Raw genomic sequence first — 13,127 nt, 5'->3', positions numbered from 1 at the left:
ATAAAGAAATTCTCCAACCAGCATAAATTAGATGCCTTTTCCTTTTTTATGGCCATTTGAGGAAATGTGACAGGCCTTGCAATTCAGCAATAGAATTTCACGCCATACATAATGCCATCCTGCTCCATGGCAACGGGTCTGAGTCAACAGTTTCAGTTTTACTAGAGCAAGGCATGCTTCAGTGAAAAATGTAAAAGGAGGCTAATCTGTTAGGTGGGTTTGGGTGGGTTATTGGATTGAAAAAAGAAAAATCAGCGTCCCTGCATCTTTGTACCTTTGCTGTATAGGCGAAATGAAAGAATTGTCATGATCAGTGAAACAAATGTTCTCCTTTGAAGGGAGAAAAAAGGCGATTTCTTGGCTCTAAGACAACTTCCCAAGGATACAGAGCACTGATCAAATATTCTTCTCTCTTTTCTTTCTTTCTTTCTTTCTCTCTTTTCTTTCTTTCTTTCTTTCTGCTTCACCTAGATCCTCCAAAGGAGCCCATCGTGACATGCCGATCAAATACGTATCCAAAGGGATTCTACTGCAGCTGGCATCTGCCACATCCAACCTACATCCCAACTGACTTCGAAGTCTCTGTTAGGTAAGCTGCATTTTTTTCTTTGAGTTTTGTTTTAAATGTTTTAAATGTATTTGTAGTTTTTTTTGTTATTTATTATTTGGAGGTTTAAATAAGGTTGCCAATTGGGCATCTTAACCAAACTCACTACTCCCTCTTCGGGATCTTCCTACAATAAGGAAAATCACGAACAAATCTGTCACCTTGTTACATAAAAATGTAGTATAAAAAATATTACACATTCAGAGATCATCACATAGCTCTTTAGATGAGAGGGGGAAGGAGAATATATAATTGATAAGACCAATGGGGGAAATTATTGATCCTATTCTGATAGACAAGTTTACTATTCTTTGTCGTATTCAAGCTCTTCAGACAGTGAGTGTTGTTTAAACGTAATAAGTTACGTATTATATTACATTCAAACTGAATTTATTTTAATTTGTTATTGACTTGAGAGGCTGGGCCTATAAAAGTAGTTGTCACCCCATTTTATTAATATACTTACATTAAGATATGGAAGAAGATGATCCACTGTGGTAACCCCTAATGGGAGCAGCCGAAAGAAGAAGAAGAAGATTAATATACGTACATTAAAACGTTTGCTGTTTTGTTTCTTGGTGCAAAGAGAATTGTCTGAATCTTAACATCAGCAAAACCAAGGAACTACTTATGGACTTTCACCACACCAAAGACCCTCTCAAAGAGTGGATGTACAGGTGGTCCACTCCTACAAGTACTTGGTGGGGGGTCAAACTGTGGTCCAATGTGGCCCCCAGGTGTTTCGGTTTTGGGCGATGTTTGAGCTGTTCACCTCACCACATGATGTTCACCTCTCTTCTTGCTTCGCTGTTGTTCAGGTGGATGGCAGAGGACTGCGTCCTCCTCAGGTCTGGCTTAAGATGGTTGTCATCATAGTATGCAGGGACAGTTCCTCTAGAGTCTCACCCAGTTTCTCTTCAACCCCTGCGAAGCTTGAGCCTCAGCCGTCCACCACTGTGTCGTCCACATAGACGAACTGCCTGGTGTTATTTGCCATTTGCTGGTCATTTGTGTAACAGAGCTGAAGCCAGGACACTTTCTTCCAGTTCCTCCATCTGCTGTTCTTTCCCTGCAGGCGGACATAGAGCCTTCTGTTGTACAGGAAGATGCTGATCAGCAGTGTTAGCCAGTGGTCCCTTGTGAGCTCATACGCCGTCTTTAGGGGCTTCCTGTGATTCTCATAAGCAGCCCAGATGTGACAGTGTGGGTCTGCGCCACGCACCCTCTTCCATTTTTGGAGCCTCTTGACAATCGCCGGTGTCCGGTTCATGACTGGGGTGATGAGCTGAGCAGGTGAGGACAAACACACCAAGCCAGGGGATGGTGAATCAGAGTTCAGTGCTTTTACTAAAAACAAACAAACAAAGCCGTCTTCAAAGAGGTGCAGTGCTCAAAATGTTCCATAAATAAATAAATAATCCATAAAAACGAAGTTCAGCTGGAGGTAAAAGATGCAAATAAATAAATCCATTAAAACGAGGTTAAAACTGTCCTTAAAAGCATGTGCCCTGGTGCCTTCTTTTAAAACTGACGTCTCCCTGGTGTAACCCAGAAGGGGGTCCTCTCAACCGAGGAGGTGCCTAAATGGTAGTTCAGCCCACCTTCATCGCTGCTCCTAGGCGCTCGGGTTCCTGTAGCCATCTCAGCTCCCAACAAGGAACCCTATCAGGCCTCCGACTCCCGCTGACGGACTTGTGGTCCTTATGGTCCATGGCACCACCCGCAGAACTCCTCACTCAGCCTCTCGCTATCCCCTGCAGCCGCACTGCCTCCCTTTAGCGAGTCGTTACAAACGAGCAGCGCTTTGGCCTCTTCAGTTCCCAAGTCCCTCAGCTGCAGTGGCCATCAGCCCCTAAGTGCCGTCTGCACCCTCCAAGGGACTTCCTATCTGCCTTCTTTGCTTTTTATCCGTTCATTTGCACCAGGCCTCTCCCTCGATCCTGCCTTTTCTCTCTCCACCTTTTTCCTTTTGATTCTTCCCCTCCTTCCTGCACTCGCGCTTCCCTTTTAAAGTGGGGACGTGGCACAGCTGTGGCAATCAGCAGCTCCCGGCGTCAATTAGGGTCACATGGGCACTAAGTCCAGGGCCATCCGCTCCCACATCGAGCATGGGAACTGCTCTCACCCCACTACCACACCCTCACCTGAACAACAACAACAACATTTATTTCTATAGCACATTTTCATACAAACAGTAGCTCAAAGTGCTTTACATAATAAAGAATAGAAAAATAAAAGACACAATAAGAAAATAAAATAAGTCAACATTAATTAACATCGAATAAGAGTAAGGTCCAATGGCCAGGGGGGACAGAAAAAAAAAAACTCCAGACGACTGGAGAAAAAAATAAAATCGGTAGGGATTCCAGACCATGAGACCGCCCAGTCCCCTCTGGGTATTCTACCTAACATAAATGAAACAGTCCTCTTTGGATTTAGGGTTCTCACGGAAGGACTTGATGATGATGGTCATGTAGACTTGTGACTTTTAATCCATCCATCATTGTTGGAGCATCATGAAGCTTTGAGTAGGTGGAGGTGGAGCAGGCCACCACCACAAAGAAACTGAAAAAAGAAACAGAAGAGAGAGTAGGGGTCAGTGCGGATTTTAGAGCCACTATGAATAGTTATTATGATGAATTGAACATACAGAGTATCAGGATTAAGTTAAATTGAAGTTATAGAAAGGCCATGTTAAAGTAATGTGTTTTCAGCAGCGTTTTAAACTGCTCTACTGTATCAGCCTGGTGAATTCCTATTGGCAGGCTATTCCAGATTTTAGGTGCATAGCAGCAGAAGCCGCCCGCCTCACCACTTCTTTTAAGTTTTGTTCTTGGAATTCTCAGGAGACACTCATTTGAGGATCTGAGGTTACGATTTGGAATATAAGGTGTCAGACATTCCGATATATAAGACGGAGTGAGATTATTTAAGGCTTTATAAACCATAAGCAGAATTTTAAAGTCAATCCTGAATGACACAGGTAACCAGTGTAGTGACATCAAAACTGGAGAAATGTGTTCGGATTTTCTTTTCCTAGTTAGGATTCTAGCAGCTGCATTCTGCACTCGTTGCAAGTGATTGATGTCTTTCTTGGGTGGTCCTGAGAGGAGAGCGTTACAGTAATCTAGTCGACTGAACACAAACACGTGAACTAATTTCTCAGCATCTTTTAGTGATATAAGAGGTCTAACTTTTGCTATGTTTCTTAAGTGAAAAAATGCTGTCCTAGAGATCTGATGAATATGCGATTTAAAATTCAGATTACAGTCAACAATCACCCCTAAGCTTTTTACCTCCGTCTTGACTTTTAAACCTAATGTATCCAGTTTATTTCTAATAGCCTCATTGTATCCATTATTGCTAATCACTAAGATTTCAGTTTTCTCTTTATTTAACTTGAGAAAGTTACTATTCATCCATTCTTGCGTCCTGAAGATGCAAGGCTGGCGATTATTTATTTACAAGTATGCCAACCGGCCGCAGACCTCACTTTACCATATCAGACCCATCATCAACATGTTGACTGCAATACGATTTGCCGGACGAGGGAATCCTGCTTGCTGTTGAATGAATTTTTCTTCCAGGATGTTCCGAACTTAGTTGAGCATAATCAATGATGGCACACCATAAAGAGGGCAGCACAGCGATACGGTGGTTTGTGCCCCTGCCTCACTGCTCTGGGTGTGAATCCTGGCCCATTCACTGTATGTGAGGTCCACATGTCTCCCCTTGTGTGCTTTGCTTTTCTCCAGCTATTCTGTTTCCCTCATGGTCCACATATGGGGGTCTTTGGTGAGCTGGTGACTGCAAAGAGTATGATGGGGTACTCTACGAGATGAACTGGCGCTCCAACCTGCTGCAATCGGCTTTGGTTCCCCGTAATACTAAATTAGATTATGCAGGTTTAGAAAGTAATGAATACATATATATACATATATATTCAAAATCCAATGTCTGTCTGTTCGCTTTTCACAAGTGAACTACTTAACGGATTTAGATCATTTTTTTTCTAAAATTTGCTAGAATATTCCGGTTGATTTTATGACGTCTGTCATCATGTTAAGTACCAAAGTTCGCTTGCGGTACCGATTTATTTGTGCAAATCCAAGAGAGAGGCTGCAAGCTAAAAGGAGGGGAAAGCGGACCCTCCTCACTCACACGCCAGCCTCCGTTTGAGTCGTTCTACCTCTCGCCACATGTTGAATTGTAATCTAAAGATACCTGTTTGTTCAGCAGACATCTAGAGATTGTTAAGGAGTAACATTTGACGTTTTTGAGAGAGCGGTCAGAGCTACATGTGTGCTACAGTTCTCTTCGCAGGAGACTTCTGTCAGAATTTGTCCATCATCCCAAGACGAACTCGTGCCAACGAGGTGCCTTGTGCTCATTAAACAATGACAATCTGTGAACCTCAGTTCAAGATTTGAACAAACTTATTACTGCAGTAGACCCGGACATGTCTTCAATTGTAGATCGTCCTCGTTCTTAGTTTGGGGAATGTTCTATCCTCGCTCCAAGAAACGACGCTGTTAATACAATGAATCAATTGGTGCTCACATTATTTGACACGCTGTCATGGATCTACACTTCAATAGATACCGTTTAAGAAGGCAACGATTCAGTTCATTATCCTACAGAATTTTTAAATTTCATTAATCCTCCTGGCATGTCACCGCACAACTTAGCACTAAAAGTACGAGCACCGATTATCATTTTGAAAAACCTGAGTCCACCCAAACTTTGCAATGGTATGCGTCTCCAGGTCTGTCAGCATCAGAACAACATCATAGAGGCGATAATCATCACAGGATGTGGCATTGGCAAGAGGGTTTTAATCCCTCATATTCCTCTGATCGCGACGGATATGCCCTTTTAATTAGGATTAGGGTTGTCAATTAACAAGGCCCAGGGACAGGCACTCAAGTTGGCAGGGATTGATCTTAGCTCTCCATGGTCCTCGCATGGTCACCTTTACATCGCTTTCTTCCTGGTTAGTTCCCCAAGAAACCTATATGTCCTCATCCCTAATAGCAAAACTAACAATATTGTATATCAAGAGGCCCTCAGATACGAAAGCTATCAGTATAAATTCTTCTCAATCCAAATTACGTTTTTAAAAATTTTTTTTATTGATTTTTAAAGTTTGTCCTGTTTCACTACTACGTGGACGGAGCCAGGGGGGGTGACTAGTTAGCGATAAGCCAATCAACCTGAATTTGTTTCACATTGTAAAAAGAGTTGTGAAGTGATACCATTTCATGACCAGTGAGATTCACTCAGTTGACCCAAGAAGAATGGTGTCTAGCACATATAAAAACTTCTTTGAACTTCAGCCGGTCATCTTGACGATGTCTACAGGCCGAAATGTATTGAGTTGCTGCCATGTGATTGGCTGATTAGATATTTGTGTTAACAAGTCGTTGATCAGATGTACCTAATAAAGTGGCCATTGAAGTGTATATATATCCACCCATCCATTATCCAACCTGCTATATCCTAACTACAGGGTCACGGGGGTCTGCTGGAGCCAATCCCAGCCAACACAGGGCGCAAGGCAGGAACAAACCCCAGGCAGGGCGCCAGCCCACCGCAAGCGTATATATAATATATACATATTATGAATTATAAATTGTACATTATGGTGTCTTGATGGTGCCACTATCAATACAACATTACACATAATACCGTAGTTTCGAGTAACAACGATCAAAACACCGATAAAAACAAAACTAAATAACAAAATTACACAGAGTTACCGTTTAGCAAGTTAACTTTCTCAGGAAAGACTTCTGTCTGTGTCAGGCTCAAAATCATTTATCGCTGTCTTTGGAGATAGCCTCCAAAACCTTGTTCAAAGTGAGTTTTGGTCGACTTGAAGCCATTTTCTGTTTCTGAAAATAAGCGAAAAAGATTCTCAATGAAGCTCTTTGATGCTCTACTACCATTTTCTGTTAATGCGCCATAGTTGAGCACACACGTCCCCAAGCTGTGTCTCATTACGTCCTTATCTAGACATCTACGCATCATTGGAGGCGTCACATGTGCTGCCATCCAATAGTATGAGATTTGTGAGTGTGTGACCTATTGAGTCCGAGCTAATGACCCGGAATCGTGAGGTGGTATCTGCCAAAGGTGGCCCATACCTCCTCTTATTTGGAGGATATCTCATGATTGATTCATTGTACAATAAGGGGCTTGCACTTGTTTTGATCAGGAGCATCTACTGTAAGTACCGATGTGTCACTTGTAGGCATTTCCTGTTGTTTTGTGAAGTCAAATTCGAGTGCACACGAAAAATCAGAAGAATGGTGTAACACTGCTTCCAGTTTTCAGCCTGTAGCTCATGTTTGCTCAGGGTTCATCGCATTGGTTGGGATCTTTTGATTGACACACAAAATGGGTATTCCTTATATAGAATAACTAGCAAAATACCCGCGCTTCGCAGCGGAGAAGTAGTGTGTTAAAGAAGCAATGAAAAAGAAAAGGAAACATTTTGAAAATAACATAACATGATTGTCAATGTAATTGTTTTGTCACTGTTGTGAGTGATGAGTGTTGCTGTCATATATATATATATATATATATCTATACTAATAAAAGGCAAAGCCCTCACTCACTCACTCACTCACTCACTCACTCACTCACTCACTGACTCATCACTAATTCTCCAACTTCCCGTGTAGGTAGAAGGCTGAAATTTGGCAGGCTCATTCCTTACAGCTTACTTACAAAAGTTGGGCAGGTTTCATTTCGAAATTCTACGCCTAATGGTCATAACTGGAAGGTATTTTTCTCCATTAACTGTAATAGAGTTTAGCTGGAAAGACGTGGGGGGCGGAGTTTCGTGTGACATCATCACGCCTCACGTAATCACGTGAACTGACTGTCAACGCAGTGCGTAGAAAATCAGGAAGACCTCCAAAAAGCGCTTAAGAAAACTTGCATTATATAATTGAGAAGGCAGCGAAAAACAATAAGAAGCGAGCGAGTGACATATACTACCATATTCATGAGTCCTGCTACCTCGGAAAGAAAGCAAGGTGCAAACCTAAACTTTAAATTAAGTTCATAGACAGGCTACCGCTGGCGTTTCACATGCCCACGGAATGCGGGATACAAGTTTAATGAGAGGGCGAGGATATAAGCGAGTTTTGATCACTTTGTAACTAAGTTAAAATTGTAGGTGAAGGGGTGTGCTTATGCAAATTCCGAGACTGTGTTTGTGGGGATTGACAGTTAAGGCGGGTGGGGAGTCACGTCATCATCACCCTCCCATTCATCTCATTTCGTTCTTAGCACAAGCACAGCTGAGAAGCTTCGATGCATGTGCTCCTTAACGCGTTAAAAAATAATGCATTTAATCACACTTTGCATTACAAGCAAAGGGAGCTTTTGTCAATGCATGATTTCCTGGTACACCGATTACATTGATCAGCGCATCCCGATTCATTTTACCCTCGCACCACCTTAGTTTGAGAAGAAGTATGAAAAATATGAGGTTAACACAGAAAAACAGATCACCAATTCAAGCTTTATGAATAATCGATTCGCCATCAATATTTGTTTTGGTAAAGCCATCCTCCTTCCATTTTATAAGTTTTCCGCCACTAGCCATGATTAAATGAACGGTAAAAAAGTAAGAGCAAAGCGAGGGTGACTTATTTAGGCAGGCATTTATATGACAGCAACACTCATGACAATGTCAATCATGTTACGTTATTATTAAAAGGTTTCCTTTTCTTTTCATTACTTCTTTAACACACTACTTCTCCGCTGCGGCGGGTATTTTGCTATATATATAATATATGAATTACCTCCAAAGAACGCTTAGACTTTTGATATCATGAACGTGTGTACAAAGGGGTCTCCTGTGCAGCAAAAGTCGAGCAGCCAGCGCGTGCATAGCTGTGCCGGCCTTTGAGACGCTGACTGCGCTTCTGCCTTAAGTCAAAGTGAGCACTTTTAATTTTTTTCTTCCTCCCCCTGCGCTATAGCCCAGACAAGTGCAAACACGGGACCCCTTTTCTACATCACGGCAAAATAATATTAAGGCGATTCACACTTTCTTTTGCACGTATACGATTATGAGGTCCTCAGCTCGGATTATGAAGATACGCACAGGAGTGGAAGACTGACAGTGCCATCACAGCTGATTAATGGCGGGGACGTCTCACCAGTCTACACAAGACACACGCGACTGTCCCCAGAAGATGCTCATATCGTCAGCGAACACATCGCTCTATACTATATAAAAGGAAAGGCAACTTTCCTTTCTTTACACCTTTTTTCCTTTTATCCCAAACCAAAGCCTTTCTCTCTTAACATTGCAAAGGACACAAAAATAATTTTCTTTAATTGCCGGTAAGGCACATTACCAGAGGCACAAATTTGAAAGTTCACATAGAAAATGTAATTTCTATACCACAGCCGTCGTGTAGCGCCTTTCAAAAGGGATCTACTACCGAGAGATGATCCATATACATTTTAGCTGCTGTTAGTTACTTACCTGTTGTGTTACACAGTCTTTAAAATGTAGTTTACCATAACCACTCCAGTAGTGCTCAATGTACCTGTACTTCTTAAAACGTTAATGTTTTACTGTTTAATAACTTATAGACTACATTTTATTATTTTTCCCTTGCAATCAGTGACCAAAGCTATACACACACATATAGACACATACAAACATACACACAAGTATATATATGTGTATATATATGTATGTATGTGTATATATATATATGTGTGTGTATGTATGTGTATGTGTGTGTGTATATATATATATATATATATATATATATATATATATATGACAGCAACAATCAAGCTGTGATAAAACAGTAAAAAGGAGGCATGTCAGACGTCGTGGTACATTTTCTGATGCAGCTAGACGAAAATAACTTTGTGACGCTGCCACCAAATACACAAAACAATTACATTGAGAATCATGTTACGTTATTTTCAAAATGTTTCCTTTTCTTTCTCTTTCCTTCTTTAACACACTACTTCTCCGCTGCCAAGCGCGGGTATTTTGCTATATATATATTTATATATAGATAGATAGATATATATAGATAGATATGAGAACAACACTCATATCAATGACAAAACAATTACATTAACAATCATGTTACGTTATTTTTTAAATTTTTCCTTTTCTTTTTAGTACCTTCTTTAACACACTACTTCTCCACTGCGAAGCGCGGGTATTCTGCTAGTATATATATATATATTTACACACACACACACACACACATAAACATATATATATACATATCTATACATATACACATAAATATACACATACATATATATATCTACATATATACACACAAATACATACATATATATATATATACATACACACACACATATATAAACATATATATACATATACATACATATCTACATATATACACACACAGCTATTTCGTATCAGTGCAATACGCTGCTTGTTAAAACGGATAACTCCCGCTCTTACGTGCAAGTCTGCCTTGATATTATGAACTATCGTATTTGTTCAAGTTCTATTTAAATTTTAAATAGAAGGAATTTTTATTTAGTCGACAGAAATATCTTTGGTAGGAATGGTAAAAACAGACAGGAATATTATTCGAGAATAAATCAACTCAAACCTTAAACAACTTATAATATTTTGCTCTCCATAAAAATATATCCTGTCTAAATTATACAAGTTAGAAATAAAGTAAACGTTAAAAGAACAAACATTCAAATTTCTTTACTCTTATGTAATTTTATATAAAAATAAACTTAGATTTTAAATATCCCAAAAGATTTTGCTCTCCATAAAAATATATCCTGTCAAAATTATACAAATTCAAATATGAACATGCTGCATAACAAAACCTGGAAATATAAATAAAATGTGTTCCTTTCAGCAATAACAAATCAAATCATTCAGTTGTCTTTGCTCATATGTCATTTTAGAGCTGGACACCTGGCATCTTTTTTTGGCCACAAGTTCGTTTCTGTTTGCTGTGAGGTTCTGTGTTGTGGAGATTCTCAGGATGGACTGCAGGTGCTCATCAATGAGGCGACTCCTGTGTGCTGTGTTGTTAGTCTTTATCACTGAGAAGAGCTTCTCACACAGATATGTGCTACCAAACATGCACGAAGTTCGAGCCGCATGTAGACGGACTTTTTTTGTTCTTCAAAGTCACCAAAGCGCCGTGCAAACTCAGTGCGCTCAGTTTATCAGCAAAGTGCGTATTTGGGAACACCGTAGTGACGACTTGGTTTAACATTACTTGGCAACAGGGAAAGTGGGGCAAGGTGAACTGGTGCATTTGTGTCTCTCATAAAAGCAGCTTCACTTGAAATCACTTTGTGATTGTGCACGGGTAAAAACGTCCGCTGAAGTGTCAGATTCTTATTTAATTCTTCTGCTTTCTGTATCTTCTGCATTGCATTCAGGTTACCCTGATGTTTTGTCTCATAGTGCCGTCTTAGATTAAATTCTGTAATTACAGCCACATTAGCTCCACAAATGAGACACACGGGTTCAGTAAACATATACTCAGCCTCCCATCGGTTTTTAAAGGCTCTATTTTCAGAATCAACTTTTCTCTTCAGCATTGTGTGAGCTAGCTTCGCAATAACTTGCAGCATCATAAGGTAGACTTGATTAACGCGGTAAGTGTTCGGCAAGGCAGCTGAAGTGCTGCATTATGGGATCTGTAGTTTATTGTGTTACCAGCGCTTCATATACCCGGGCTTTAATAACAATAATACAGTATATAAAATGATCTCGGGCGGATATAATTACACGCCGGGCGGATGTGGCCCGCCCTTGAGTTTGACACATATGGACTAAATAGAACTTGAAAAGATATATTTTTCAAATGTGATCGCAAATTCAGATAGAGTTGGCAAGACTACAGCCTGCATGCCTCAATGAGTCATCCTCCCCTCGCTCTTACTTTTTTACAGTTCATCTAATGAATACACTGAGTATGGCTTTACCAAAACAATCATTGATGGCGAATAAAGTATCCATTTTTCGAGTATGTAGATCGTGATATATATATATACATATATATATACCCGCGTATCGCAGCGGAGAAGTAGTGTGTTAAAAAAGCTAGAAAAAGAAAAGGGAACATTTTAAAATTTTAAAAATTTTCCAACGTGTGCTTTGTTTCCGCAGTAGTTGGATTTATGAATATGCTTATATGTATCAGACGCTTCATATTTTTTGCTGCCTTTTCAATTGTGTAATTCGGTTTCAGCGCTCTTTGGAACTGTTGCCTTTTATCTCTGCACTGCGTCAGTTCACGTGAGCCACTCGGTGTACTTGCATCGAAGTTTCCCAGCTGTGCTGGTGCCATCTCGTGCTATGTCCATGGCTGTATTTAATGTCACCTTAGTCTTGGCACTTAAAATTTTCTCTCGCAGTTTCGCTGAGTTTGTGTCAAACACCACCCTGACCATCTCATCTTCCTCTCCATAAACACAGTCCTTCACCAGTGAATATTTAGTGGGAGTTTGCTATTGGATTGCCGCTGACGGACGGCCTTATATGGGCAGGCACTAAATTTCAAACGCCAGCGGCAGCCTGTCTATGAACTTAATTTAAAGTGTAGGTTTACATCGTGCTTTGTTTCCGAAGTAGCAGAACTCATGAATATGGTTGTATATGTCACTCGCTCGCTTCTTATTGTTTCGCTGCCTTCTCAATTATATAATGCATGTTTTCTTCAGCGCTTTTTTGAGGTCTTCCTGGTTTTCTATGTACTGCGTGATTACGTGGGAGGCGTGATGAAGTCACACGAAACTCCGCCCCCACGGCGTTGAAGCTCATCTCCATTACAGTAAATGGAGAAAAACTGCCTCCAGCTATGACCATTACGCGTAGAATTTCGATATAAAACCTGCCCAACTTTTGTAAGGAAGCTGTATGGAATGAACCTGCCAAATTTCAGCCTTCCACCCACACGGGAAGTTGGAGAATTAGTGATGAGTCAGTGAGTGAGTGAGTGAGTGAGTGAGTGAGTGAGTGAGGGCTTTGCCTTTTATTAGTATAGATTACTATAATTTCTTTCAAATATGTTTTGTAACAATTTATGAAACACCACACATATGATTTCAAACCAGATTAGAGGTCAAGTGTAAATATGGCAACAATTTGATTACTAGGAGGGTGAAGTCGACACTTGTCACTTACAAGTGATGAATTGTTGTGTCGATGTGTGGCAAAGTTCACCGGTATGATGTAACAAAAGATTTTTAAATGATCGCTCGGCCCGGTAGCAGGCCACTCAGGGTGTAAAATACATTTTATAAAGAGGCTGTTCTAATTTTAAGGTTTGATGCCGATGCAGAGTCGTGATTTGTACCAATTTTAAATGAACCATTGAATGAATCTTTATAATGTTCCCAAATGTCATTAATGGTGTTTTCTGGATCAAAACACTACCCCTACTGCAGGTGCCTTTCACTGTCCAGGTAACAACTCTTAAATATCTTAAATGTTCTTTCTTTTTTTCTCCAATTTTAG

The 13,127-nt window shown here is 40.4% G+C and overlaps 1 protein-coding gene across 2 annotated transcripts in view; it reads left to right on the top strand.

Annotated features, from left to right (window-relative positions):
- Positions 1 to 13,127, top strand: part of cntfr (ciliary neurotrophic factor receptor) — a 734,458-nt gene that overhangs the window by 606,780 nt on the left and 114,551 nt on the right. For both annotated transcript variants that reach the window (XM_039759654.1, XM_039759655.1), the window contains one exon: positions 472 to 589. In XM_039759654.1, coding sequence (XP_039615588.1) covers positions 472 to 589 — 118 coding nt within the window. The remainder of the gene's footprint in view (positions 1 to 471; positions 590 to 13,127) is intronic.

Source organism: Polypterus senegalus, chromosome 7 (assembly GCF_016835505.1).
Source record: "Polypterus senegalus isolate Bchr_013 chromosome 7, ASM1683550v1, whole genome shotgun sequence".
Taxonomy (NCBI): domain Eukaryota; kingdom Metazoa; phylum Chordata; class Cladistia; order Polypteriformes; family Polypteridae; genus Polypterus; species Polypterus senegalus.
Note: the sequence above shows the minus strand (reverse complement) of the source record. Positions and strands in the feature narration are given on the sequence as shown.